Source organism: Strigops habroptila, chromosome 15 (genome assembly GCF_004027225.2).
Source record: "Strigops habroptila isolate Jane chromosome 15, bStrHab1.2.pri, whole genome shotgun sequence".
Lineage (NCBI taxonomy): Eukaryota > Metazoa > Chordata > Aves > Psittaciformes > Psittacidae > Strigops > Strigops habroptila.
Window position 1 is genome coordinate 6,214,928 of NC_044291.2, and position 24,643 is coordinate 6,239,570.

The following is a 24,643-nucleotide window of genomic DNA, read 5'->3' on the forward strand; positions in this document are numbered from 1 at the left end:
GCGATACTGGGCCAAAGACAAGGAAGGACAAAGCGCGTTGCACTTGCTCCTTCAGGGCAGAGGAGGTGTGGAGGTGACCTGAGCATGGTTCAAGCTGCTGAGGGGATGAGGCAGAGCTGGTGGCACGGCTGGGTTGTGGAGTTCAGCAGCAAAGCACTTGCTGCTGTGGCCTCAGCACTCACAGGACAGCCCTCATGGCAGAGATACAGCCTTGTTCATATGGATCAGGAGTTGTCTTGGGAACGAAGCGCTGATGATGGCCCCAGAGGGCAGCTTTGCTTCATGCCCAAATCATAGTCATAGAATCAACTGGGTTGGGAAAGACCTTTAAGCTCATCAAGTCCAACCGTTGCCCAGCACTGCCAAGGCCACCACTAACCCATGGCACTGAGGGCCTCGTCTACACGGGGTGTGAACACTTGCAGGGACGGTGACTCCAGCACTGCCCTGGGCAGCCTGGTCCAATGCCTGAGCACCCTTTGGGGAAGGAATTGTTCCTCATCTCCATCTAAACCTCCCCTGGTGCAGCTTGAGGCCGTTTCCTCTTGTCCTATCACTAAATGCGTGAAATGCTGGTGCGTGCTATGTCTAGGGCAGCCCTGGGATGGGGATGCCACTGCGGACACCACGGGGCAAAGGGACAGCTTGGAGTTTGGCTGCAAACACCAACGACTGCGGAGCGCGGAGCCCGCCCCGCTGCCGAGCGCTGCCCGCCGCTCCCGCCCGCGCCCTTTCCGCGCCGCACCCTGCGCGCTAACCACAGGCTTTACCCCCGCGCCGGCCGGCCGGACCTGCGTGACGCGAGCGGCGCCGAGCTTTCCCATTGGCTAGCGGCCCTTGCGGGCGCACGGACGCGCCGTGCGGGCGGTTCCGGTGGCGGGATGTCGGGGCCCAACGCGGAGCCGCAGGTCCCGGTGGGCGACGACGGGGACGGGGACAGCTTCGGGGAGGAAGGTGCGTGGCGGCGGCCCGCGGTGGCGTGGGGCCAGGGCCCCCTAGGGGCTCCGGTAACGTGTTGCTGCCTCAGCTGGGAGCAGCGCTGGGCCGGCCCCCGCCCGGCGGTGGGGCAGTGAGCTCCCGCTGCCCTGGGGCGTGCGTTTGCTTTCCTTGTGATCGGTTTATCCCGTGCTTTAGCGGGTGCGTGTGGCTGAGGAGAAGGAGGGTGTTTCGGTTTTGAAACCGCAGGATGGGTGACTTGGTTGGGTTGGGGAGGCTGAAATCCAGCACGGCTCGACCCTCACCACAGAACAAGGGTGCCCCGAGCACATCCTCCTCCTCCTCCTCGCTTTCTCCCTTGGCTCCAAGCAGTGCTCCAGCCAGGCACTGCGTGTGCCACCTTGGCTCTGATGACAAGGCGGAGAGGAGCCAGCCCCAGCCGGTGAGGTGTGGGTTTGTCCAGCCCACACCTCCCTGCCCTGCAGCCCACCAGCCTCACAAACGTCAGCCTGTGGGTCACAGCTCGATGCCCGTCTCCCTGCATGTGTTCAGCCCGTGTGGCTTCAGAAACGAACAGGAGACTGGCTCCCGAGTAACTTGTCAGCACAGGTTTATCTTGTTTTTTCAGTCTTTTTTGTTATTCTTTAGGATTGTGTGAATATTGCTCAGAGCAATCCAAAAGTGTTTCAACACAGCAGCACAGCTCTCTTCATCTGATTAACAGTGCTAATACACAGCACTGAAATGCCGTTGTACCCAGGCTGACACTTCTGCAGTTGAAACAAGTGCTGTGAATAAGAAACTGTACCCAGAGAACCAAGTGTCAGGGTCATACTGGCTGAGTTCGATTTTAATCTGAAGTACCCAAAGCCTTAATGGTACATGAAAATCCTGCAGTTGAACCCTGTGCCCCACACTTCAGAAGCAGCAGTGCCTCTGGCAGCACCTTTGGGCTCATCCCTGCTCCTGCCACAGCAATGGCTGTGCTGTGTTGGCAGTCTGAGCCCAGCCAGGCACTTGCAAAGCGCATCCCAGGCCTGGGAGCCTCTCGCAGGTAATTCACAGGATGTTAGTGCTTCACCACAGTGCCAGAACGTCTCCACCATCAGGAAAGATGATCCCTAAGGCAGCTAAAAAGCCTCACTTGGGATTTATTTGGTGCTGTTGCAGTGTGGATCGCTGCACGCTAGCACTCAGCTATTTATGTGCGAGATCAGAGGCTGCTGCATACACCAGCAGTGGGTTTGGGCTGCCCAGGTATGTTGCCTCAGACCGTGGTACCAGTCCTCCAGCTGCCTATTTGATAAGGTAACACAACACACACAGGATGCAGTTGCATTTTACTTCACCCACCCGGTGGCAGATTAGGCAGAGCCAGAATGCTGTGGGTGCGTTTTGCAGAGCTCTTGCTGCCGTCACTGGCCGCGGTGACAATATACTTACATTGTTCAGTCTCTCATTTCCCTTCCTTTTTAGAATATGCAGCAATAAACTCCATGCTGGACCAGATCAACTCCTGCTTGGATCACCTGGAGGAGAAGAACGATTATCTACATGCCTGCTTGAAAGAGCTGCTGGAGTCCAACCGCCAGACGCGTCTGGAGTTCCAGCAGCAGAGCGAGCAGCAGAACATGGAAGCTGATGTGCAGGGATCACAGCCTCCCAACTAGTGTCTGGCCACAAACTCAGATGGTATTGCTGAGGGGACTGCTCACTGATTTAATCTTAGAACTTGAAGAGGTACCTTGTGCCTGTAACTTGTTCCTTCCTGTGCTTGTGTCCTGCCATTCACCTCCATGTTCTGTTTTCCTTTAGCTGTGTGATAGGTGCAGAAGCACACAGGTGGATGGAGGAGAGCTGGTTCTTTCTGCTCCCCAACATAAGCCTGGCACTGACACTTGGTTAAAGTTGGTTGTAAGGAAACCTGATGCCATGCAGGTTGGTTGTGAGCAGGCCCCTCTTCCCAAAGAGCAAAAATGATCTCTGCTCTTTTAGACCATTAAATCCAGGCACGGAGTGTTACAGCCCTAGCCTCTTCCCTCAGAAAGCACAGAAGGCAGGAGCTGTCCTGACTCCAGGCTTGCCCCTATGTGTAACTCAGGTGACAGACTTGGAGAGGGAAGCCCTAAGCCAGCTCCTGCCTTAAAACTACAGCTTCTCCATTATTCACATTAACTGGGATGTCCAAAGTATTGGCTGATGTTCCCACATCACCAGATGCTTCTATCCCCTTCCCAACAGATAAGTCAAGCTACCAGGACGATGTTTTGACTGGTAGAGTTGGAAGCTGCCTAACTCCTTAAGCTGCCATTAAGGGCTCGGGTGATGGAAGCAGAGCAGCCCAGTTAGTCCCCACCACAGCATGAGCTGCGCAGAGCAGAGACAAGATCTGCCCCTGGGCTGCTCCCTGTACATTTTGACAAGAGCATGCACGAGCATCCTGGTCTGAAACTGCAACCTTGTCAGGATGGCCTGGGGCCAGCGCTGCAAAACAATTCTTACTGTTCTGTAGAATTAAAGGAGTTTGTTTTGAAAGTTACAGAAGTTATTTATAAGAAATCTGTTTTATTAAAATCAGTTTGAAATAAGATTTGTTCCTGAGAGCCTCCACTATGAGAACAGACTGTATTAGGCCTTGTAGTATTAACAGAGGACCAAGATGCACATTCTTGCCTAGCTCAGGACACAGTGCTTGCCTGAGAGTGTGCATCTCTGAAAGGAAACTGTTCTGAGAAGCAGAATTGGGCACAGAGTCTCCCAAGAGATAAATGTTTCCTCTGCCTGGAAGGGAAATGAGAGGAACTACAAAGAATTCTTACTACTAAGTCTGCATCCATCTACTTCATGAACTTTGTCCTCTGTAACAATCCCATTTCCAGGTTCAACAATCCAAGCCTCAGTTCTTCCACACAATTGCTGTGTCCCAACTGTACAAGAAATAACCAACACCATCCTGTATTAGACACGCTAAAGCCAGGCTTCTTTTATTCTTAAAATAAAAACAGCAGTAAAGTTGAAGGTTTTTGCTCTATTAAAAGACTCAGAAAATAAACATTTCCAGCAAATATCATATGTGAAGGGCTCTCCCTTTAAGGCCACTCTATCTGGGTTTGCGCCTAGAAGAGCGTCTGCACCCAGCAGAGGTAAGACCGGCTGTCTCACCTTTGGCTAGGGAGGAAGGCTCTGCCTCTGCCTCATTCTGTGCTAAACCCCATCCGCTCCCCGGATCCTGGCAGTCGTCTGGGCCTTCCCTTTGCCTGGCTGCATTGGCTTCCTCCTCCTCACACCCGGTGGATCCCAACAACTCCCCTGCGGCGCGGTTCTCCTCAGGGAGCGGCCAGTCGGCACTAGTGGTAGTGGACTTGCTCTCTTCCTGTAGGTTCTCTTCGTCTACAACCATGATTCCACACACATCATCAGTCACACTGGCCAGGCCTTTGCCCTCTGCTACAGAGGTGGCCAGCTCACCCTTACCCTCCAGAGACCTTGGAGCTTGTTCTTGCAGGGCTGATGGCTCTGTGCCCCCTTTGTCTATCCCACGATCATCATTCATTTTCTTGCTGGTATCTGCTGCTGGAGCAGGAGGCTGTTTCGGATCATCCAGCAATTGGGAGCTGGAGCCCTGGGAATGCAAAGGAGCCTCGGGGTAGGCAGCTGTGGCACGATGCCTCGCTGCCTTGTATCTCTGCAAATACAAACAAACCAACATGAGAGACAAACCCAGCTCAGTCACTGCAGCAAGTGGCAGCTGGTCCAGGAAAACCTGTACAAAAACAGTGGTGAGCAGCAGCTACAATCTGCAGGGGCACGACTTGTCCCAGCAGCTCTCCTGGCCTGGCTGCTGAGGCTTTCGAGCAGAGAATGGTCAGCTCCTGTGAGGAAAAGTGGCAATATTAAGAAGTGCAATCCCTCTCACATTACTGAGTGCTGAGCGAGTGCATGGCAGACCCCTGGCTCCCCAGACAAAAAAAAAAATCATGTTTTGGCAACTGTTAATCTTAGTCAGACTCAGGATTTTATAGATGTAACAGTGGAAGTGACAGCTCTTGCTTCAGCTCCTGCCAGGATGTAACTCTGGATGTGCACCCTGGATACATGAGGCACTGCCCTCTGCTACAGTGAAGTGATTTAATGTTCATCAGCCAAAGCAAGACTAAAGTTGAAAGCTTAAGGTTTTTTCACTCTCTGATACAATCTGTGCAGTCAGTGAAACTGGTGACAGGAACATTAAGATACCAAGCATATCTGCTTGTTACAGGGCACCGAGGTTCTCTACAGAAGAAAGGGAAGCATTTCATCGATCAAATGGCTCATTTGCACTCACTGTCACGATGAACCAGTAGAGGTCTGTAAGGAGATTAAAATGGCCCACAGCCATTTGCAAGACTGGATTTCAGAAAGACAGCAATTCTGTATAGCTACCCACGTGCAGCAGGAATCTGGTCTTCAAGACCCAGAGCATGAGCTGAAGAATAAACCAATAATCTTTTCCTCAGCACTTCCCTCCACAATCAATTCACTTTCAGCTTTCTGCTAACGGGTCCCTTGAACTGGTGCTAGCATCAGCCCTGACAATTTAGCAGTGCTACCATCGTCTGCAGTGTGGAATTACACATCAGACAGGCAGCTTTACTTTGTAATTCAGTTTATCAGGCTTATTCTTTCTCTGTCCTCAAATAGTGGGTTAGGCACGATATCATCACGTATTGGAATTAGATCAGTCAAGTCATCGTGCTGTAGCCAAACTAAACCAGGTACAAGCACACCAACTTGTTTCCAGAGTGATGCTGGGAACTGCTTCACCAGCAGACAATTCTCTGCTTTGAAACCCTCTGCTTCTCAGATGAGGGTACCCCAGAAACTAGCAATGATCTAACTCAGACTGTGACAGCCCCAAGGCACCCAGAATAATAGTTATCTGCCTGCAGGTATTTAAGGTTGGACTCTTTTGTCATAAATAATTCCTCCAGGTCACTCTGGCATCCATTTGAAGAGCATCTGATTTCAGCTCTAAGTGGGCCAAAAGGGAGGCATAGCACACTGCTGCTGCAGTTTCACTCTAAGCTGATCTAAAATAAGCCAGGAAAACTGCAAGGCCGATTCCTTCTTCCCTGAAATGTCTTACTGCAGGAGTGGGAGAGGATGAGCAACCATGAAAGAACAGCTGTGGTCTTCTCCGGGTATTTGCCATTCCAAATCTACTGCTCTAAGTGCTGGCTTCTGCAGCACCCACCCCTTGCTGGAGGCAGGGATTGTTGGCTAAGAATAGTTAACCTGCCTGAAGACTAGAAGAAAAACATGAAGTTTGAGGGGCTTGGGGGGTGTCTGTCTGTTTCTCAAACACTATCAAAAGCTGGTAGGGAAGCACATTGGCTTTTGTTGGAGCAGGTTTTGGGTGCAGGCAGAGGACAAAGTCAGTGTGAGAGCCTCCCTCCTTGCCAGGGTCAGGGAACACCGCTCTCCTGCACAGCCAGGGCCCAGGCGGTGGTCATGGGAGAGGGCAGAGACAGTGCAAGCCCTGTGAACCCACCACAAGGCCCCTCACCCCCTGGCAAGTCAACAAGGACAGAACGATGGAGGCAGATTCCAGGCCAGCTCAGTAAGAAAAGCTTCTAGATACAAAAGCAGCCAGGGGCAATATGGCTTCTTTAGGTGGAGCCAGTAAAGCAAAGGAACAGCATCAGTTGGCAGAGCTTTGTGCTGAGGAGTTTCTAGGAAAGGGTAGCAGACAGACAGACAGACTCAATTCCTCTTGCAGGCTGACCCTGGGGACCAAATGGACTCTCAACTGCTGGTAGCTTCCATCACACAAAGAGTCTGTAATGTTAAATTTCCAGACACTTAAGGTGAGTATCTGATTTTACCAGGCTCCTTCATGGATGAATCACACCCACAATTTTGGCTAGCGGAGCTGTTCCTGCAGTATCACAGGCAAAGATGTATTATGTACCAGCTTGCTTTACAAGGAACAGCCTCTCTCTCTTGTTCTTTCCCCATCTCAACCCACCTGTAATCTGTCTAACAAAGAGGCCTCGACTGAACGATAGACTCCACAGGTTCAGCAAACAGAGCAGACACTCTGAGGAAGATTTCCAGCCAGAAATGGGCAACAAGATGACAGCAGCAGTAGCTGGGAAGCGGGACTGGACTGCTTTCAGATCTACAGGGGTGATGGGAGACAAACACAGAGCACACCAGGAGAAAGCTATGGTACGATGGACACCAAGGATGATGGAAATGAACTGAAGACAAGACAGCTAACGTGGTGAATTGGCTGAAGAGACACGCACGGGGGGTAACAAATGCCAGGCCATGCAATCGCCAAAGGGTCTAACCTGAAAGTTCTCAAAATGCATCAGGGACTTGCAGTGTGCGAGCCGGGCAGCAGAGTCGCTATGGTAGAATTTGTGACACAGCCTGCAGAGGTAACCTGCGACGGGGACCAGAAAATCCAGGCCTGTGAAACGGGAGGGGAAGGGAAATCACAGATCACATTGAATGGAACTCAAATAATGAAAGCATGTTAAAAGGGAAAGGGTTGAAGGGGGAAGAAAAGTGGAAAGCTTTGCTTCTGTTAATCAGGGAGTTGCAAGATGACTTGCTGAATATCTCATCTTACCATGGAATGGCTGTGTGGTTGATATTCAGAGAGAAATCTGGCTGCCAGAGCAAAGAAACTACACAGAGCATTAAAGGAGGAGGGGGAAGGAAAAAAAGAATACAATGGAAAACTACAGAGAACATGTGATCTAATGTAATGGGATCAAACCAAGCAGAAGACAGCAGGCGCGCAAGAGGAACACGCAGAGAACATTCACAGCATGAATCATTATTCCATCTGCCACACGATAGTGGAAGGTTACAGCGATATGGAAGATTGGTGTAAACAGAGCTCTCCTTGGGCACAAAACAGCCTCTGCAGAGCTGCCCTCCTCACAACACCAGTGGCCGTTAGAGGTTTGAAGTCAGAATCGCTCGCAGGGTGGGGACCAGGGACAGCCATCTGGAGGCAACACTGCCCACCAGTCCAGCAACATGTCTGAGTAAGTGCTAGGTGGAGCGTGGGGGTTCTGAAGCAGAGGAAACATGCACAGTTTGGGCTCTAGCAGAGAGCTCGATACTGTCAGTACTGCTCAGTATCTCTATACAAGCTGCATTTCTGTTGGAAAGCATTCCAATCAATACGCTTCCAGGCTCCATCTTTCCAGAGCATCTCTCATTTGCTACCTACTTTCTTCCCCTGCCTTACTTGTCCGTTTCCTACCTTAGTAAGGAATCTGGCTCTCATCCTTTCTTCTTCAAAGCAAAAGGCTGCTGACAAACATCAATCACATCCTTATGGTTTATCACACAGTAATAAAGCAACGTTTGGCTCTTTCTCCAGGCAGCAGTGACCTGCACCAGTCCAATCCATATGCTGAAGCACCATGGCCCAAGAAGTTGTTACAGCAGTAGGTAGAGATCACCCTCTCTTACAGATACAGTGTGTGGCCAGAGAAGGCTCTTGGGCCTTTGCACTTAACTCTGCTTGCTTACCATAGGCTGTGTCTGGACAATACTTCTCGCTTCCTTCGTAATCCTCCAAAGACACTTCCTTCAGCCCAGTCTGGAAACCAAAAGAACATTAGTGCCTACTGTATCTCTGCCAGTTCCCTTCCTGGGCTTTGCTGATGAGCTTGGGAGCAAAACAGAGGATTCACATACCAGAGGCAGAGTTGCACAGCATCTGGTTAGGGCCACATACAAACCCCAGTGTCAGCAGGCCACTCTGTTACAAGGGTTAAAACCACCCCTTGCACTCCAAGCCTGAAGTAGCTTAGCCATGTACCTCCTTCTTGGTAACTGCTATCTACTGAGAAAATATTTATCAAGATAAACCTCCACACATATGTTAATGCTACGAGACCAAGGTACTGTGTGGCCATTCAAAGAGACTATGTCAGTGTCTTTGTCAGAAATTCTTTCCCTTAAGAAACCATTGCTTATGGTCCTCAATGACAAGGTCATGTTTGAAGACGGCAGTAGGAGCTGTAGAGCACAGCAGAAACACCCTCCTGTATCCCACAGGTAGTGCCCGATTCTCCTTTGCATCCTCCTGTGCTCTGGAAGAACCCCAGAGCCCTCACCCTCCTGCTGCAGGGTGCAAACTTGACTGGACTCTTGAAACCTGGAGCTCAACCAGGTAACACCAACTAAGTCACAGGATCCCACAGCAGATTCTGACAGGTCATTCCTTCTCCTTTCAAATGGCATACCTGCTTTGCAGCAGAATCCTCATTCTCTATCAGCACTACATCAAGGTCTTCCTCCTCACCAGCTGCCCCCTCCTCCTCCTCCTCTTCATCATCATCATCTTCAAAACAGCCAACAGCATCCACTGTGATCAACTCCTCTGAATCTTCTGGGCTGCCCAACTCCTTCTCTCCTAGCCTCACCTGCCACATACAGAAAAGAAAGATCAGATCAACTCTGCACTCTCCATTTAACCAAGGAAAACCCAGATTCTGAACAGACTGCATGTGATGAGTAGAAGGGACTGCAAGAGAGGCACAAATCTATCTCACTTCTAGACACGTCTAACTCCTTGTCCCTTTTCCACTCAATTTCCTTAAGCTCTAACACTTGAAGTCCAGCAAAAGATGAAAACTAAAAGAGGGTTGGAAGAACTGCATGTCTTCCTTTCATCCCTTCTGTATGAGGGAAGCAGAAAGTTAACCTGCTTCACAGTGTAGCTGCCTCCAGTCCTCCACAGGTATCTGTTCAGGCAGTATTACCTCTTTGGCTTTCTGTTTGTGCTCAGGGGACTTCATATGCTCCACAAACTTGCGAGGGGTCTTGAAGTGGCGGCTGCAGACAGTGCAGAAGGGACGAAGCGAGCGTTTGGCCAGCTAAGGGAAGAAGGGCAATTCAGTAAGTCACAAGATTACAGACTGCCCACCAATTCCTCCATTCAATTGATTAGGTGAGAGAGGCCATATTTATTGAGAAAAGTCAAGAAATATAAACTAGAGGTGCTTCAGGCCATACTGACACAGCAAGAAGCTCCAGGACTGGAAGCTCCAACAGTGCCAGCGTTCAGAGGCAGGAGGTAGCATGGCAGTGCCCTTCAGCACCGAGGATGTTACTGGCAGAACTTTACATGCATCTCTCCACTCCAATTGCTCTTCCTTTGCTGCCTGAGGAGCAGGAGATGCTAGACACTTCCACTCAATCCCCAAGAAAGGTCTGTGCACAGATTAAATCCATGCTATGGTTGTTACCTTGTGTTCTTGGGTCCTGCGATGTTTGATTAGATCCCCTGTGAAGTGTATCTGACAAGTGTTACACCATCGCTGCTGGGCCTCTCTGAAAGTGAGAACAGATATATCTGTAAGTCACACCTCCATGGAATACTGCAATTTGCAATCTGTTCCTGGCATTGTTTTCCTCAGCATTCCTATCTTTACAGGCTCGGATTTATCTTCTCCCCTTCCCACCCACTTATATAGGTTACTTTATCTCATGCTGACAGAAAGGCACCAGTTAAAACAAGGCTCCAACTGGATCTACTGTATTAAAAACTACACAGCAGGTCAAAGTCAACCCTGGTATCCTTCAGCAGGAAGAAAGTTGCCTGAAGGAGATGAAGGCTCCTGAAACCAGAGGGATTTTGTACCTTACCTAGAACAGGAGGGCACCCTGGCACAGTGAGGAATTTTAGGTCCATATTCAGACTGACTTTTCTAGTGCAAACCAACACTTACCCATCTTTTTCTGCTAGTGCCTTCTGCTCCTTCACCATGGGCAGTAGTGAAACAAAACAAACATTGCTCATGTGCTGGATCTCCCCAAGTCGCTGCTGGTGCTGAATTCCAGCCATGTGGGATTGGAAATTCTGAGAGAGAGGTTAGGAGAAAAAAATCCATTTATATGGATCCAAAATACAGAAAATAATAGGCATGAGCTATGCTTTCCATTCTTTTGACTGCTGTTTAACAATGAAGTGGTACAAAAGCTTAAGAGCATGGCTGCCTGCGGATCCACCCACATTTGCTCTCGAGCAGGTTGCTTGCCAGCTCTTCAGAAGAGGTTTATTTTATCTGCATGCTTGTCTTTACTTTTTATGTTCTTTATTCCTGAAGCATAAGCTCTTGTTAACAAGCCTCCTGCTGCACCTCCCCACAGCAGCAGGCCATGTAATTCCCTTCTCTTGACCACCCATATCCCAGTCAGACCTGTGGGTTTGTACCTGCTGACTGCAGCAGTTGGTCTTGCAGATGTAACAGTAGAATTTAAGGACGGATTCAGGGTTGGGATCAGCTGTGCCCACCTCGCAGGTCCAGTGGCCTGGCTTCAGAGCTGTTGTACTGATAGCTCTGCTCTCACTGCTCTGCTGGATGGTCACTTTCAGCGAACCTCCAGAGCTCAACACCTGCCAAAAGAAGGAGTCAAGATGAAGTCCAGTCTCTCAGAGGAAGACACTAAAAATCACACCAGCTTTTTTATGTGACCCAAGCTTTCTACCTCTAACAAAAATGTATTTAAGCTTGAAACCACAGGAGGCTGATCAGAGAGAGTCTTGTACACACTCCTCCTCAACACTGCTAAACCAGCAATCCTGTGTCATAGCACCAGGCCTATTAGTACAGATGGTTGTTCCTACAGCCTCTGTAGATACCGTATGACCCAGCCTCTGGAGATTAGAGCAACAACAACGTGTTGGTAAGGGGCACAATCAGCTTATGTTTCTCCACTGCAGAACTAAAGGCAACTCAGCACCATACCTGATGGAGTAAGAAACTCAAACAAGGGCAGGATGATAGATATGATCGCATCAACAAGTATCTCCAGTTATGGAAGACTATCAAGTCTGATTTACGCTACAGGTTCAACTTTTGCTTACAGATTTACACAGCATAAGGACCTGGTTTAACATCTAACACGTGGGCAATGTATTTCATGCAAAAGATTCTCAGGTTTGCTGGCTTCACCTCTGTCTCTGCCTTTGAAAAGCACAGACTCCCACTATCTGCTCACACCTGCTGCAATGACAAGTCCCACAGCAGCTCCCATCTTTTCACCCCATTTCTTTTTACACCTGCTCTCCTGCAGCATAAAAGATGTATTCAGCCATGGCTCTCAATACATATATTTTTCAGTGGTTCTTTCAATTCAACTTTCCATCTTTCCAGATGAATACTGAAATCTTAACAAACCCCAGCACCACAAACAGCCAGCAGTGGGTAAGGTACAGCCCAGCAGAGGTACAAAAGCAGCAAGTCAGAGCAGACTGTGCACTAATTACAGACATATTATGCCTTATTGCCAGGGACAACAGCTTACAGCAGGAGCCAGAGCTCCAGACGTGGGTGCCATCTGGTTCCCAGTGGCAACGGGCTCCTCTGGGATGGAGAAGGAGGTTTTATGTTCTGCACCACCCCTGCACAGAGTGGTGTCTACTCACCTCAGGAGCCTTTGGTTCCTCAGAGAATTTCCTCTCTTTAGAGAGATCTTCACCTGTGTACTCCTTTGCATTGTCTGTACCTAGGAAGAGAGAGTCTTTTTAGCTGCCTTAGATCAAAATAGCAATGACAGAAGAAACAAAGCAGCAGGTGAATGAAGCCAGGGAGCTTTCCTCACAGCACTGCTGGCCATAAGCCCAGTTCACAAACCTTTCAAACAAAAAATTCCTTATTAAAGAGGGAAACTTCCCATCATTTCCATTTGGTAGGCAACAGGTTTAGAGGACTATGTTTGGATGTGGTTCCTAGGTTTTCTCCTTTCCCCGTCCTGCACCACTGGAGGAAGGACACTTCCAACAAGACCCACCTAATCTACAGATGCAGTTCCATCAAGGTGTGCCCTAAAAGTATAAGTCATGGTGCTCAGCAACTTACCATCAGCTTGGACACGGGAGCTGGACTCTCCTGCTGCCCTGCTGTCCGTGGTATCCTCTAATGCAGACTCCTCAGTCACACTTGAATGATATCAAGAAAATAACCTTATTCACCATGTTACAGAGAGATCCAGAAGACACCCCAAGGCACAGGCTAGGGTCTAAGCTACCACACACTCTAGACTAAATCCCCAAATAAGGATGCTACTGGGAGTAGTATTTCAGGCAAGGATTTGGCAAAATAAAACAATGAAGGGGAGGCATTCTAGAACAGCTTCAGAAGGAGCAGCCAAACAATCTGGACAAGAAAGTTGCCACTTTTTGGATCACTTTGGAACTTTGGATTTTTTTGATCATTGCCCTCTCCTGCCAGAGGCCTGCAGGGAAATAAGTTCACAGAGGAAATATTCTTCACAAGAGCTTCAAGAGCTCACTCCTGTCTGACATGCAGGGAAACTGCAATACCCAGACAGTATTCCAGGCTGCTCTGTGCAAGGGGAAACAGAGACCTGTCAAAACTGAATGGGTTCACAGTGATGTCTTACAGGGTTTCCATCATCACTGCCTGCTCTGTTTGTATCAGTCACGTTTCATTCCAGAGTCCCTACAGTTCTGCTTGTGAGGGAAGTGGAACTGTACGAGATGCAAATCAAAAGGACTTTGTTTTATTTGGTACTGGTGATCTGCTAAGGAGAAAAGAAGATCTTAAGGGGACTGCTGAGAGCGAACAGTTGGCTTCCATAGGGCACAAAGTGTACTTTATAGTATCTTTCTCCATCCCCTGTTTTTCCATCAGCACCTTTCACCATGGCTTGAATGTCTTCTCTCTGAGGCTGCCTTGATATTCCAGCCGCTGGTGCCAACACAGAGCAGCATGTTCTGCACAAGCAAGAGTGCAGACTGTGCAGGTAAAACTGCATCCAGCAATCCAAACACCCTCCCCCCCCCAAATTTATGGGACTGATAAGTGACAATGTAACCGGGTTACACAGCTATAAATATGCAGCAGGGTTTGGGCAGTGCAACCACGAAGAAAACAAGAGTGGCTGGCATTAACATTACTTGTCAAGTGCTGCCAGCAGGCTCAACACTACACCACACACAGATGGTGACAGCACTCCAGGGCAGGGGTTTGCAGTCTAAACTGCAAATCTAAGGAGCAATCTAAGGGAGCAAAAGGCATCACAAGCATGATCTAAGGAGGAAATGGTATTCTATGGATACTTGTCAGGCCATGCTAGAAGCGGGCGTTCAAGGAGGATTTGAAGATGATGAGTGCTTTCTGCACTGGAATGAGGATGTTGGTCCAGGTATACAGATGGTACATAGGAGAAAAGGCAGAAGTGGGAAAAACCTGAAATGAAGAAGGAGGCTGGTATTCCTGGGCAAGGGGAAACGGAACAATGAAGCATGAAACAAAAAGGTGTGACATGGATGGGGGAATGCCCTTCTCATCTGTGAAGGGCAATAGAGAACAGTAAGCTATTTTTTTTGCAGAGATCCATCACTGTTCATTGGAAATAAACAAAAACACTTAAAAGAAAGCTAAGGAATGATCTATTCTAAGTAAATACCAGCCACAATATATGCATCAAATCTGGCAGTCCCTAACTACTGCTTAGGAAAGGCTTTTCCTAATAGCAGGCTTGCTGCAGAGAGAGCTGTCATTCCTCAGGCTTGAGTCCTTTTTCAGTGTATGGAACAGGACTTTGATTAATACCCTACTAAATATTAATGTAATTAAAATTAAATTAGCTTTGGCAAACAGATTAACAAAGCACACGCGCAAATGCATTCAACTTTGCTTTAATTGAATTGATTCACTTTCTTGCTAATCAGAGTCCATAATTGACAACAGTCCCTGCTCACATAATATTTATCACTCTCTAATGTTTTACATGATCAAGGTAACATCTGAACATCAAAGTAATCCTGGAATAGTCTCCCTAAAGCTAGCCATTAATTTCTAATCTGCAGATGGGAAACAGAGAGGTGAAGAAACTTGTCCAAAAGCACACAGTGAATTGTTAACAGGGAAGATAAGAGGCCCCAGGAGTCCTGACTCATAGTCATTAACATATGTTGAGGAATTCTCAAATCAATGCCTCCAGAAATCTGTGTTCACTCCCTCCTCTTCTCCCTCCGCACCAGCTAACGGCGACAGCTCCGGGAGAGGTGCGGCGCTGTGCAGATGGCACCGGGAGCTGCCGTCCCACTAGATGGCAATGCAGCCCCGGCTGTCCCTGCCTGCACCCGCCGCGGAGGCAGGAGAGCCAGGCCGGGCCTGACGGGCAGCCTGCTGCCCGCTGCGCAGCCCTGGCGGGCAATAGGATTGCCTTTGTCTATTTTTACCCAGCAGACAGGGGTACTGGCAAGAATCTTTGCAGAAAGGATGCAGAATTCAACGCTCATGGATACAGGCTTCAATACTAGGGAGTACTGACTCCCTTCCCTTTCTCATTCCTCAAAATAAACTACCTTCTCCTACACCTACTGTAACAGAATATATTCCAAGGCTTTTCCTCTCTGCTGATACACAGCTGCTCATTTGCCTTTTGACATTTAGAGAAGAAAATTTAGAGAAATATACCAGGATAGAAAAGAACCTTTCTGCTTCTTACAAGAATCCTGGCAGGAGAACACATGAGCAAACTCCACTTTGTTGCACATTTACATGAGCTGCAGCTCTTATTTTTCATTCCCAAAGCTGGATCACCCTCAGCAGAGACCCTGCAACATGCTGGATCTCAGAAGCATATTGAGATTGAATTGTCCATGAGCATCTGAAATACCTCCTACATGCCAGACATCAGGCCAGCACAGTACAGCCCTAATCATTAGGAAATAAAATCAGACAATTCTAAGCCCAGTAACTATTTCAATACCCCATTCAATAAATACCTCTTCAGTCTCTTTGCTGCAGGCTCAGCGTTCAACACAGATTCTATTGGAGTTCTTGGCTCTGCAAGAAGACAGAAGGAGATCTCCTTAGCAAAGCAGAACATGCCACCCTGAGCATGTTCCCTAACTGAATGGCCAATGCCAACAAAGCCCTGTTAGAGCAAATACTATACACTTGCTTATTCTGAATTTGAGAATAGTAGTGACAAGGTTAGATAATGACCTGAGAGACTTGAGTTTAATTGCAGATGTCACTGGATGAGGTGTCATCCAGAAAGAAATCTGTATTTATGTCTACTAAGTGGGGTTTAGTCCTATACTTAAGGTGACAAGAGCCCCAGTCATAGGAACATTAATATAAGCCAAGGTGGCAGATCTATCTGACAGCACTCATTTAATCAGGTAATTTTCACCACTGCATACACTGCTCACAACCTCGTCATACACCTGCATTTTTAGATTAGACACTCTTCAGCCAGAAATAACATCCCCACATCTGTATTGTATCCGACACTAAGACATTCAGTGCCAGAGATTCTGTTCTGGAGTACAAGTACTCTTTCAACTCATCTTTTCCTTAGCATGTTGATTGCAACTGGTTTTGCTTCATGTGTTTGACTCTAGGAGATGGGGATTTCAGCATGGGTAAGGCAATGTGGAAGCTTCAATTTCAAAGCAAGTTTTCCCCCGACCCCATCTTAAATGGGGCTCACTGTCAAAGTGACTTCTCAGAGGCTTCCATGCAAGAGATATGGAACAAGGTTATAAACACCCAAAATATCCAAGTAAAAAGGATATATGAAGCACATATATCCTGAGAGCAGGGGGCTCACAGGCAGTTTAAGTATTTACAGTTAGAGAGAAATGTAGATGATTAAGACTAATGTAATCTCCAGCCTTTGCTGCAGGAATAGCTCAGAGCAGTTTATAATGTCTACAAGCATTTGTTTCACTACAGGCTCCCCCTTACCTGTGGATGGTGAGGAGTTGTTCCGCTCTGACCCTGCCTGCACCCCCTCTGGGATATCCATTTTCTCATCACCTTGTGATTGAGATGAAGAACCAGGGTCTAACTCCCGCTTCCTGTCAGGCACCCTGTGGAAGTCCTGCAACAGGCAGAGAGTTACTGCCAGTTCTTAGTCCTTCCTCAAACCCAAAATGCCACCCAAAGCACCAGAGTTTTACTGGGGGGCAGTAACAGGAATTCCAGCACACAGGAGTGGAAAGGAATAGATGGTTTACAATGACATTTCTCCAATGCTTTAAAAGTAGCAACTGTAGGAGACCCAGCTGCTTGCAGAGAGTTGGGTCACTTTAGAGGGGCTCTGGCAAGAGGTGCACGGGCAGGGAAAAAGAAAAGTCCAAAATAATCCCCCTTCCTTTCGACTCCTGAGAAAGGACAGTCCAAGAGTGGAAGTTTACCTTACCCACCACATCTTTTTGACAGAATGGAACCAACTATGCAAAAGCTAATCTAAGAGGAGGGAAGTACTGGTCAATTAACCCAAGAACCATTTCCAGGACACAAAAGAGGTCTTAATGGTGGAAAGTGAGAAAGGCTTTTACAAAAAAAACCTCCTAGATTTTACAAAATCCACAAGAACAAATATGATCCTGACCTTAAAAAAAAAGGGAAAACAGCCCAAACGGGTAGTGACATGCCCATGGTAGGAGCAAGTCATTTGGGAACAATGAACTGCTTTGGAAGGCTAATGGGGCAGAACTGTAGCCTCTGGGAAAAGCAAAGCACTCAGCCAGGATTTCTTCTACTGCAATTACTTTGAAGCTGGCACTTCTAAAGGATCCTTTTACATCTTAGGTGTAAACTGTTCTGCTATGAGGAATTGTCTCTCTTGGGCAAGAAGTGACAAGAAACCTTCTCATCATAAATGTAAATACGGACCACAAGAACCTTAAAGATGGACTTATTTGTGCATTTCTTCGTCAGCAGCATGGTGCAAAGTGCTGTTTTCATTGTAAGGCTCTCTCCCTGCTCTTTTGTTCTCCACCTACAACACAGTCAACCGCTGGAAGTGCAAAAGGAGCACAAAGCTCCTCAACAGCTAGGAACTGGAAGCCCACCTTGCGAAAGGTCCGGTTCTGCCGCTGGAAGGGGAGGTTGGGGAAGCCCAAGCGAGGCTTTAAGGAGACCCCAACAGGTGGTGGCCCCAGGAGGGAATGTCTTGTAGCCTGAGGGAAGAACTGCTGCAGTGCTGGCGCTGTCATGTTAAATCCACGCAGGTTTCCTAGAAATGCAAACACACAGCATGTCACCTGCTGCAGGGTGCAAAGGGGGAGAAAATCCTTCACCTGCACAAGCAGGAGGTAGAGAGCAGAAGGGCTCCTCCACCCAAGACCCTTTACTTCACTGAGCACTGTATGGGTGCTCTATGCTCTTCAGCAGACCAATTTGATGTGATAGCAACCATTACTACGTATCAGGCTATTGAGTTATAATTGTCACTGCAGGCTAAGATCATTAGAGCAATTATTTGATCTGAGCACACTGGCGCTTGTGTTTGCCACAAACAAGGTCTCGTTTTACTAGCATTCTCTGTAGAAAAGGAAAATTCATCCCACATTTGTGCAGCTGGCAGCTCACACCATAACACGGATGCTGTTTAACATATGCCAGTGACAGCATTTCGTTTAAAACAACACTGGACTCCTCAAAGGAAAGATTCCCCAGCCCTCTCTGCCACCTCGTTGTCATGCAGGCTCAACATGTCAACCTCAACCCCGACACTCGAGATTCTGTCATTTCCAATTCTAATGCTCTACTTCCTGTTGGTTCTGTCAGCATCCATAGACTAAGTCTCAACAATTCCTTATGAAGGCAGTCCTTGCCTTACCCATTTCAGGGGTGAGGGAATGGAACTGCCCAGATACCTCAGTTAGACCCCCAGAAGCTGTCCACTATTCTGGGAATCTGGATTTATACTGCAATTTCACCCCCATCCCCTCACTTGAATTAATACATCCTCTGCCTTTTTAGCCGCTGCCAAAACAGGGCAGTAAAGTTTGGAGATAGGCACCCAAAATCTGAAACAACACTGCTTAAAGCCTGCAACACAATTGGAAGTACTCCCTTATGTTTGTCTTCAAAAGCAATCTAATCTTTTATTACTTACCATAAATAATATCTTACTGTAAAAGACATAGCTGTATTTAAAAACAATATCTGTAAGGCAAGAAATCATTCTGCTCTCTGTTTAGTACCTTTAAAAAACCACACATCCATTTCAACTTGAAGTATTTATCTTTTCCTATTCCCATCGCTGAAGCCACACAGTCAATTAATTATTGATGCTGATGTTTTCCAGGTACAGAAATACTCCAGCATCAGATATTCTACATGTAACCCAAACCTGAGAGACCAAAAAAATTCAGAACCCTAAGAAGGGCCACACTGGACACTGCAACCATAATATTACATGTTACCTGTGGCTACCTGGTGTAGAATGAGAAGTCACAGCTCAGAGGTGAAAAGGGGAACAAGTGCAGGCAGAGCGCTCATTAGCAGACCTTATCCTGCTTTTGTATCTAATTAGCCTCAGGTCCTTGGCTCAGTAAGAGATGTTGCTTTAGGGAAAAGGTGCACCCGTGCTAACATCAAACATATCTGACAGGAGTGTGGCTGACAGCAGTCAGACTTTTTTCGTGTCACAAATATATATATATCTCTCAACCTCCGGAGCATGCCGTGTCCTTTGTCACCACCAGTTTCCCTGCAACCTGAGGGAGATCTGTTGAGAGCCACTGGAGTCACTAGAGAGCCCTCTCGTTTAAATGGGCAAGAGAGAACAAAAGGGGAGTTACCGACATGCAGAATAAATCTATTGTCTTCACATCTGGGCATGATTCACAGGCAAGATAAAAACTGCAGGCATTAATCTCAACTATGCACTTTAAAACTATCCCAGGTACTGATTTTCTGCGTTGAAAAGGGCTGCCAGGCTAAGACATGAGCGAAAGTAAAAACAGCCACATTCCTGGTATCTTTAACAGCAATTAAAAGCAGCTTCATGCATCTATTTTGAAAACATCACATCTGGCAAAAAGAAATCCACTTGCAGAAACACGGTGATGGAAAAACAGTGATATTATCCACCACATCAATGACAGTCATTTCAGGGAATCCAAATTTCACAGGACAACTGAAACCTGAACCACTTTCCACAATAACATACTTTATTTGTTTGTACTGCACAAAGTTTGGACAAAGAAAATCATCTACTGCAAACCAGGTTAGTGTGTATGTAACAGACAACAAAATAAATGGTTTTAACCTTCCTACCAAGAAAGAGAAGCAAATAATATTTTATATAAATACATTGATGAAAAAATACTGGCTCGAGTGAGTCTAAGAGGGAAGGCACATAGTTAGTATCTAACCTGATACCTTCTAGTGCTATTCCCAGTTGTGAACAGCCAGGCACACGGGATTTTCAACAACTGAAGAACCTCTGTGATGTGGACTATGGACAAAAAACCCCAAAAGATGACAAATGGAACTGCCAAATACAGGGACTGCAATGGTTCAGCAAGAAATAGCCACACTCTGGTTTCAGTCCATGAAGGATGATTAAATAGCTCCAGTAAGGAAGCGTCTCCCATAACGACAGTACCTTGCATCTGCTGCATGAGTAAGGCCCGCTGAAGCATAGGATTGGCATTGAGCAGTGATGGTTGGTTTGTTGCCCGTAAGCTCAGCATCTGTTGCTGTTGCGGTGGTGGCAAACCCCTGGAAAAGAAGCATTAATCATAAGAACCCAGGAAAAACTGTACCCTTCAATTCCAGGCACCTAACAAGTGTAAAACGGAGGAGCAAAGAACATCCGAAATGCTGATGTACACGCAGGAAAAGATACCACACACCAGCCCTGTATCCTCTTTCCTCCACGCTCTCCTGGAATTTCCAAAGCTGACAGATTGTCTATCAAGGAATTTGAGGTCAGACAGAACTCCTTTAGCACCAAGCCCACATAAAGCCTCTCAAGCAGCACAAAAAAAAGCCCAGGAGCTGACTGCAGTTCTACAGAATTATGCAGCACTTGTCAGGAGAAACGAGTGATCTAGATCAGCAGCTACATTTAACACAACAACAGAAAAGAAGTTCTGAAGACCAGGGAGTTTTTTTCAGTAGCTTAAAGCACATTCTTCCAAAAATCAATGCCTCCCACGCAGAGCCAGACAGGTCATAACTGTAAATGGTGCCCCCTAACTGCAAGAACCGCATGGGAAAATAAAGCACGGCCTTGATATTTAAAACACAGGGAGGAAGAAGCGAGCGGAGGACTCTCCACTTCTAAGGAGGGTGGAGCAGACACGAAAAGTCTCAAGAAACTGGCAGGCACTTCTTCAGGCGATAGCAAGGTCAGGCCCACCTCTAAGCACAACTGCTGACACAGCTGAATCTGTCAGGGCTGTAAAGAGGTACAAACATGGATCAAAATAGACACGCTGGTTAAAAAACCCCAACCCTCTTAACAGAATTTACAGCAGCTCATCTTCACGTTTGCTGTTTTAGATTGTTCTAGTCTCTGAGCTATTTATACCAGAAAAATCATACTTTTTAAAGGTGTAAGATGCAGCCATGCTATCAGCAGCCAGCCCCATACTGGCATTTTAAGGGCAACTTTGTTTACAGTATACGACATATGTTAATGGTTAAATGATTTAGAGGTTGTATTTCCAGCAGAACAGAAAGATTCCCACATTTACCTGAGATATATGCCTTATAATAATAATTATGACAACGGATTAAATACCAAATTATTTTTTTCCCCTCAAATTCACATCCCACTGATTTGAATGTGGCTTTAAAGATAACAATAACTGCAAATATATGCATCATTTCTGAATTTGTGTTCCTTCTACAAATCTCAGCTCATCAGGGGCAGCAGCTCCTATATTTTTTGGGAAAACCCTGCTTACTTGCCTTTTTATTTCTGGCAGATATCATTTGTCTTTTAACAAACCAACCATGGTTTTCTCCATCCCCTCCCTGCCCCTCAGCGCTCTGTCACATCCTCAGCACCTGTGCCACCGCAGAAATAACTTCACTAATGTCACCCAGGCCAGGATACCCAGCCAGAGAGAGACAATAAATAAGTAGCTTCAGTTCAGTAATAAAATAACGAAGTGTGTGCGTCTATGCAGGGTGGCTCCATTCGGTGCAGACAAGTGTTTCTGTAGGATAAGACGTTTTCACCGGGGCACCGGCCCCCTGTGGGGGAGACACCCGGCCCCAGAGCATCCCCACACACAACATGCTCTGCCCGGGGTCACTGTACGCGCCCTCGGGGGACCCCGCGGCGGGAGCGGCACCGCCGGGGCACGGGAGGAAGCGCCGAGCGGCCGCGGCCGAACCCTCGGCGGGGTGTGCGGACCCATATCCCACCCCTCCGCTCTCCTTCAGGCACTACCCCCCCACACCGCCTCCCCTCCGGGCACCCGCTCCAGGCCTCCAGCCCCCCGGCTCTGCCCCGATCGAGGCCTACGCCCCCGTCCGCCGGCCCCCGCCTCCCTTTGTCGCCTTCCCCGGGCAGGGGAGGGCAGCCCCGCCGCGGCTTCCGCGGGCCGAGGAGGACCGGAGGGGAGGGAGGCGGAGGAAAGCGGTTCCCCCGGGACAGGCCCGAGATCCCCGGCCTCGCGTAGCGGCGCTTACCGGCCTCCCTGCTGCGCCGGAGGGTGGTGGTGCTGCTGCTGCTGGAGGAGGTGCTGGAGCTGCAGCAGCTGCTGCTGGAACTGCTGCTGGTTGAACATGTCTGTGGAGCCCCGAGCGGGGCGAGCCTGAGACAAAACACGGGAGGGTGAGGGAGGCACCGGCTGCGGGGCTGGCGCGTATCAGCCCAGCAGCCATTGAGCAGGGGAGCCGCCGCCGCTGCCGCCCATTCATTCACTGAGCCGATCCCCCCGTGCCTCCTCCTCCTCCTTCCCCCCGGGGTCATCGCAAGCAGCAGCCTGTGGAGGAGGTTTCCAAACCCCACCTCCCAAATCCGCTCCCACCCTCCCCTGCCAGCGGAGCCCGCAGCCCGCCCCGCTCCCCGCGGCGCTGCCGGACCGGGGCCCGCCGCTCCTTCCCTTCGCTTCCCCTCCCCGCCGGCACTCACGGCGCAGCCCGCGGCGATCACCGCTCCCCGCCAGCCGCCTCCATCTTCCCGCCGGGGACAATGACCACCTGCCCGGCCCCAGGCAGCTCCTCCGGCGAGGCTGGGGGACCCGGCTGCCCCGCAAGGCTCGGGGTCACCCCCGGAGCCGCCTCTCAGGGCTCCCCAGCCTGCGACATCTCCATTTCTCATCCCTCCAGCAGCAGCAGGAGTGAGGTCCCTGGTCCCTCGAGAGGGCTGGGAGGGGATGGACACCATCTGTCCGAGGCTGGGCAGGGGGAATGTAATAAACGGCTGAAGAGGGGGGAGCAGATGGCATCCAACAGCGTGAGGTTTTCTGCTCTTTGTTTTGTTTTTTAAATAGTCCAGGGGCATCTTTGGTAACCATCTCGCTGAGGAGATTGGGGGGGAAAAAACCCAACAGAGCCCCCGGGCATTTGCTGCGTCCACATCTTACCATGAGAACCTGGGAGAAAACAAACAGGGACATTTACAACATGGCCCTGTGTTGTAAGCTGAGATGACTTTTCTAGCAGGTCCATCCTTTGGGGGGAAAGGGGAGGGAGTTTGCAGCAAAACCTTTCCTGCAGCACCTGGTTTCTGTAAGTGAATTCATTTTAGGGTATTCAGTACACACAGCCTCTGTACAGGCATACGCTGTGACTGTCATTTCTTCTTATACTAAACCCAGAAAGGGTAATGATGCGTTTCTGCTCTTGGCCACTCCAGAGAATCCATCCTGAAATGATTTACTTTATAGTCTTATTATTCACAGTAATAAAGACTACTTGATTAAAGGCATCGGAATTGATTGTTAGCTAAGGTATTGTAAGCTGAACACAGTTCCTGGTGATACACAGCATTAATCATTTTCAGCGCAGCAGCATATGTTGATTTTTCCTTTGGGCCTTTTTATACCATCCTGATTTTACAATAATCAATCTGGAGATGACCATCCGTATTAATCAGTGACTGGAAGTGTTAATGCCCACAGTCCTTTACCCAGTCACAGCTGTCTGCACACAGGAAATGCTCTCCTCTTAAGCTTGAAAGCTTAAGTAACATCCCAGAGCATACACACATACATACAGAGGAGGCCAGGAAGATGATCCAAGGGTTGGAGCATCTCTCCTATAGAGATAGGCTGAGAGAGCTGGGCTTGTTCAGCCTGGAGAAGAGAAGGCTCCTTAAGGGGAGACCTTAGAGCAGCTCCAGTGCCTAAAGGGGCTACAGGAAACCTGGAGAGGGGCTTTGAACAAGGGCCTGTAGGGACAGGACAAGGAGTGATGGCTTTAAACTGACAGAGGGGAGACTGAGATTAGATACTAAGAAGTTCTTCCCTGTGAGGGTGCTGAGGCGCTGGCACAGGGTGCCCAGAGAAGCTGTGGCTGCCCCATCCCTGGCAGTGTTCAAGGCCAGGTTGGACACAGGGGCTTGGAGCAACCTGCTCTAGTGGAAGGTGTCCCTGCCCCTGGCAGGGGGTTGAGAACTGGAGAAGCTTTAAGGTCCATTCAACCCAAACCAGTCTGGGATTCTGTATGTAACATTTGTAAATTTTCAAAGCACCATGTCAATGAGATGTGATAACGAAGTCTGCAGGTTTTTACTGTTAGATATTATATTCTGACATAGTCTAGAGGCTCCCCTCAAAGATTGGTCTTCCCTCTGTGAGGTCCTATATACACATTATTCAATAAACAGCCTGAATTGATGAACAAAAAGCCTACAGTACAAGATGTAGATGCACTGCTGCACTGAACACAAATCTGGACGTGGATTTAGGCCCATGCATGCACAACACAAGTCAGGAGCAGGGCTG

At 48.4% G+C, this 24,643-nt stretch overlaps 2 protein-coding genes across 2 annotated transcripts; one reads left to right on the forward strand and one right to left on the reverse strand.

The window, feature by feature from the left end:
• The first annotated feature begins 835 nt into the window (after positions 1-835).
• C15H9orf16 (chromosome 15 C9orf16 homolog) lies at positions 836-3,954 on the forward strand. The gene is made up of 2 exons (XM_030507203.1): positions 836-954; positions 2,413-3,954. Exons 1-2 carry the CDS (start codon positions 882-884, stop codon positions 2,604-2,606), a joined length of 267 nt encoding a protein of 88 aa, XP_030363063.1. The 5' UTR covers positions 836-881; the 3' UTR covers positions 2,607-3,954.
• CIZ1 (CDKN1A interacting zinc finger protein 1) lies at positions 3,482-23,082 on the reverse strand. The gene is made up of 16 exons (XM_030507406.1): positions 22,828-23,082; positions 22,383-22,507; positions 20,341-20,456; positions 17,795-17,958; positions 16,683-16,818; positions 15,713-15,773; positions 12,813-12,892; positions 12,380-12,459; positions 11,165-11,347; positions 10,680-10,810; positions 10,197-10,281; positions 9,711-9,824; positions 9,192-9,371; positions 8,473-8,542; positions 7,272-7,393; positions 3,482-4,621 (listed from the first exon to the last, which is right to left on the reverse strand). The coding sequence occupies exons 1-16, from the start codon at positions 23,080-23,082 to the stop codon at positions 4,037-4,039; spliced, it is 2,487 nt and encodes an 828-aa protein (XP_030363266.1). The 3' UTR covers positions 3,482-4,036.
• Between the last annotated feature and the right edge of the window lie 1,561 nt (positions 23,083-24,643).

What these genes read in the sequence shown, in the direction of transcription:
- C15H9orf16 (XM_030507203.1), top strand. Translation starts at nt 882, where the DNA reads ATGTCGGGGCCCAACGCGGAGCCGCAGGTCCCGGTGGGCGACGACGGG. An exon ending in GGACAGCTTCGGGGAGGAAG is followed by an intron (nt 955 to 2,412) that starts GTGCGTGGCGGC and finishes CTTCCTTTTTAG; the next exon opens with AATATGCAGCAATAAACTCC.
- CIZ1 (XM_030507406.1), bottom strand. Translation starts at nt 23,082, where the DNA reads ATGGTGTCCATCCCCTCCCAGCCCTCTCGAGGGACCAGGGACCTCACT. An exon ending in ACTCATGCAGCAGATGCAAG is followed by an intron (nt 17,959 to 20,340) that starts GTACTGTCGTTA and finishes TTGCATTTCTAG; the next exon opens with GAAACCTGCGTGGATTTAAC. An exon ending in AGGAACCAAAGGCTCCTGAG is followed by an intron (nt 11,348 to 12,379) that starts GTGAGTAGACAC and finishes TTCTTTTGGCAG; the next exon opens with GTGTTGAGCTCTGGAGGTTC.